Consider the following 4,969-nt stretch of genomic DNA (forward strand, 5'->3'; position numbering starts at 1 on the left):
CATTAGTTTATTCATTGGATTTGTTTCTACAGAAGTTGATGCTCGAAGAACGGACCACGAAATTTGAACGACGCCTCTTAACAACATTATTCTTCTAGAATAAATTAGTGTATTTGTTAGATTTTGATGTTTTTTTTTTTATTTGAAAGTTTTTTAGTTTATTCTTTAACAATAAATGTAATTCTTAGCAATTGTTATATGTATTCTATAAGAATTAATATAATTTTTTTTAATTCTTCAATTGCTGGTTCGAGAATTTGTTATTCTACAAGAAAAATATGTTCAAAAATATTTTTATTATTTTATGGTTCAAGAATTTTTTTTTATTTTTGAATATATTGAAACATATTCTGTCAGAATGTCCGAATTAAAAACCTAATAATTCGTAAAATCATATTTTTAAAATTAATAGAATCTATAATCCCTTAAAATATGCAAACTTCTTTTATTAAATCTATGTTAATTAACTAAAATACTCTTCTATTTAAATTAGATGGTCTTTTTCGATTATTTTTAATTCAATAATATGTATTAATCACTTTTTTAAAATAAGTAAAATAATTGACACATATTTATGCATACGATAACACAATAATTAGTTTAAATAGAATAATATATATATATATATATATATATATATATATATATATATATATATATATATATATATATATATATAGTATATGAGAGGTATATTTGAACCAACACAATAATTGGTGACAAATGACGATGGTTAACAATTAATTAACCACCAAAATAACGGTTTATCATTCCTAACTATAACTGCCATCTTAACAATATTAATTACTTTAATTAACCTTAAGTCTAGATTACATTTCAACAATGAGTAGTTTGAATATTTAATATGCATTAGTTTGAATATTTTTATTGGGAAATTTTTTATCAAGATAAGATATATGTTAGTTTGTTTTTTAGTTTTTCTTTGTTATATGATATGATTCTGTAATTGATATAAGAAGAAACATCCCAAAAAAGAATTAAAGTTTATTATATATATATAAATTAAGGTATAGTTGTTATTAGACTATTAATTTAGTGGATTAATAAGATTATTCGTGGAAGAATCAGTCCACGAATCAGTGCCCATGAATAAAATATATTTTTAGTGTATCAAATTAAAAACAATATTTCAAATGAGTCTTTTCTCTCCTCTTTCTTGGTTTGACGACACGGCTTTTCAAAAGTCTTTTTTGGCAATGATCTAGTTGGGTGGGTGTGATAGATTATACAAAGAAGAATTCTTTTTCAAAAATGTAGAAACGTACCATAATTTTAAGTCGATCTTTCTCAATACAATTCCTGCACTTCGCATATCTTTACACCCCCTTCAAATACTACCCTTTCCTTTCACTTGGAGGATCAAAATGATGGACTCCAACTTACTATACGACGACCAGTTTTTGCAACAGTTGCAGTCTTGCACCAATATTGATGAAGGATACCGAACATCCTTGGGTGAATTAGTATACAAATCATATTGGCAAAAAAGGTTCAGTGAACCTATGACGTGGATTGGGATCTATATTGCATTCGCATCTCTGCTGTGCATCCTTGCAATGGCGGCTGATTTAATACATGGTCTGAGGCACCGGAAGCTATGGTTTCCCTGTAAATATTTCACTCTGAATGCTGCTTCTCTCACTGTTATAGCCGTTGCAATAAAGGTACCCATGGATCTATCTAATCAAACGCAGACTTCAAAGCTTGGGAGCCTGGCGTTTATGTGCAGCATGATGGCGAATTTATTGCCTTCTCTAGCAACCATGAACAACAAGGAACTTGTGGCAAACGTCATAGCTTTGGGTGTTTTGATAATCACCTTGGTTGTCAATGTTTGCATTCAAATAAACACCGGAGCTTACTCCTACCGTGTATACGAGGTTCCGAAGGTTGTTTCCCCAAGCCATTCACCTAGTGAAACAGGAGACTACGTCTTCAGAGCAATCATTATTGTGGCTGTGTTACTCATGTTGTTGGTATTATATGCATGTACCTCTTTAGCAATTCTAAAGTCGAAACAGATTTTAGAATCAAAATACCAATCAGTTTTAAAGAATGAAGACCTGCAACCAGGAGGAAGATTAACTGTTGAGAAGCTAAAGCAATATGTAAGAAAATACTCGATCATGGCAGAAACTGGAAGCCCCCAGTTCATGACAGCTTGTTCTGCTACAACCACTGCTTCTGGGGTATTATGTGCTTTAAGCAGTGTAATATGCCATCTAAATGCACATCGCAAACCAGATCAAAACATAGTTGATTCAGATTACAAGTGGTCAATACAGGCGATTCTTATTATACAATATATTGGAGCCTGGTTGGGTGCTATTGCCCCAATTTCTAGATGTTTTGCAGCCTTGAGGTTTAAGCTGTCAGTAAAATGGATTTGGAACCATTTCAAGGTGTTTAAAGTTGAGAGCTACTGGATTCAGAAGTTATCCGATTGGAAACACAGTAGCATACCATTCTCATCTCGTAGGCGCAAATGAAAGATTCTCATACAGAATTTGAAAAGCCTAATTCTCTGCATTTGTATAGGATTTCAGATGATAGTCGTGGTAGCATCCAAGATGATTGCGGTGATACCAGTTTTCTTGGTAATATGTGTAGTGTATTTTTTCCATTGTTGGAAGCGGTTAAAGACCGTTTTTAGCATCGTGTTAGGTCATGTGTCGGTTTTAAAACATGAGCAACTAGGAGAAGATATAGATCTTACTCGATATGTTTTGCAACTTCAAGACGAAATGGAATTTCCTGATAGAACACTAAAACGCATTTCAAAGTCTGTGAAACGTTTGATCGAAAAGGCTGAAAAACATCAACCAAAGAATCTTATGAATCTTCTAGAGAAATCTCCAGGTTTTGAAGGAGTTGGAAAGTTTGACAGCCATCATGTTCGGCCTTTACTTTCAGAAGAATATCTGAATTGTTGGAGCTTGACATTGATAACTCTAACAACCATTGCCATGTCTCTTCCTAACATGGATAAGAACATAGTTGATAGCTTGCTGAGTGGTGTGAGTGAAGGTCTGGTATATGCAACACTCGTGGAAGAAAGCCTAAATAATACTGATGATCATGTAATTATTCAAAGGGCGGCTAAAACTTTATGGCTAGAAGTTGATGTATACCGCAAATGGTTAGGAAACAGGTTGCAAAAAGATGCTCCACTAGCAAAAACAACCAGACAGATTCTTCAATGGTTGAGTGATAAAGCGAAAAACATCGTCACTGAGGTGGAAAGTACAGATATTGGAGGCCGAAATGACAATTTAAGATACAAGTCTATTTGTGCCAATTCAATGTATCGTATCACCCAAACAATCCTGCTCTCCTACCACGAGAACATTGAACTATTTGCACAGTTATCTTCAATGATCGGTGACATATTGGCTGCATGTCTCACCAACTTACCCCAAGTCATTGCAATGAAATGCCACACAAGTGTCATAGAGAAAAGGGAGGCAAGTGTCCAAGTTGCAGCCCAACTTCTAGGTAAGACTACACAGATAATCAACATCCTTCAAGATCGTGAGCTTCAATTCCAAGCTTAAATCCTGACCAGTTGGCGTTTATTGACAAATGGTAGGTTTAATTAAAGCATCTCTTTCCTTAAAAAAGCAATTTCTGTTCTTTGAGTATGCAGGTTAGTTTCATATAGTTTGTAGTATTTCAAGTGCTTAAGTAGCAGATAATGTCATTGTTTATGGTGTTTTCGTCTGTTTGTTTACGAGGTTGTGAATCTGTGATTTTGCTTGGATATTTATTTACTGTTTTAAGAAATCATGTTCGTAATAATGTGTAAAAAGCTAAAAGAGACCAAGAAATACATGCAAATAGAGTTTCAAAGTCGATCAGCGGAATCCTTGGGGCATCATCTCTATTTTAAGTATTTGCTGAGAAGTTACACTCTAGTTTCTAACGTCCGCATCAAATGACAATTTTTTCTTCACACTTATTCCATTTGCTTTTGATGATTGATACAGTCGTGACAAGGTAGGAATAGCTATCAAGAGGGTTGGAATTCTATTAATTATTACTGATAATTGCACTACCTTCTTTAAATTTTTGTTTTTTTGTTGTTTTTAGTCTATTTTGTTTTTTTTATTAATATTATTAAGTTATTTTATTTTATTTATTATTATTATTAAAAATATATTATAAATAATAATAAAGCAAACTTTGTTTTTATTAATAGTAGGATATAGTAGTAGTTTGATTATTACAATTGGGTGGTACATTATGTATATTATTCATAATACTAATATTATAAAAACTCTAAATTTTTAATGCGTGATTTGAAAAAGCCTTAATATTTTTTTTATTATTGCTATAACCACAACTTTCTCGCAGAATTATCACTCTAGCCCATTTAAGGAGTTTAATGGTTAAGTTGGTTATCTTTTTTGGAAAATCAGTCCTAAAAAGTTCAACTTTAGTCCCTGAGGTTTGCAAAAAATTACACCACATGGTTTTTTAATTTTTTTTTCGTTTTTTGTATATTTTATTTATTTTTGATTTTTTTATAAATATATGTACATTTTTTATTTTCTTTTTATATATGTACTTTATTTATTTTCATTTTTTTTAACTTTATTTTTCAACAACTTTTTTTAACCTTTTTACCTTTTGTTTTCTATTTTTTAATGTATATATATATATATATATATATATATATATATATATATATATATATATATATATATATATATAGTATATTAGAGTTTTTTTTAGGTTTTCTTATTTTTCTTTTCATATTATATTTTATTTTTTCATCTTTTTAATTTTTATTTTTTTTCTTATTTGTTTTTTATTTTGTTTTTTTTTGTTTTTTTATCTTTTTATTGACTTTTTTCAAAAAATATAAAATGTATTAATATATTAGAGTATATTACGTACAATTTTGATAATTTATAGTTTTTGCAATTTTTTATTTTTATTCAAGTAA

At 30.3% G+C, this 4,969-nt stretch overlaps 1 protein-coding gene across 1 annotated transcript; it reads left to right on the forward strand.

The window, feature by feature from the left end:
• Positions 1-1,388: 1,388 nt before the first annotated feature.
• On the forward strand, positions 1,389-2,510 carry LOC111905436 (uncharacterized). The gene has a single exon (XM_023901131.1). It carries the CDS (start codon positions 1,389-1,391, stop codon positions 2,508-2,510), a length of 1,122 nt encoding a protein of 373 aa, XP_023756899.1.
• The last annotated feature ends 2,459 nt before the right edge of the window (positions 2,511-4,969 follow it).

Source organism: Lactuca sativa, chromosome 6 (assembly GCF_002870075.4).
Source record: "Lactuca sativa cultivar Salinas chromosome 6, Lsat_Salinas_v11, whole genome shotgun sequence".
In the NCBI taxonomy this organism is placed as follows: Eukaryota; Viridiplantae; Streptophyta; class Magnoliopsida; order Asterales; family Asteraceae; genus Lactuca; species Lactuca sativa.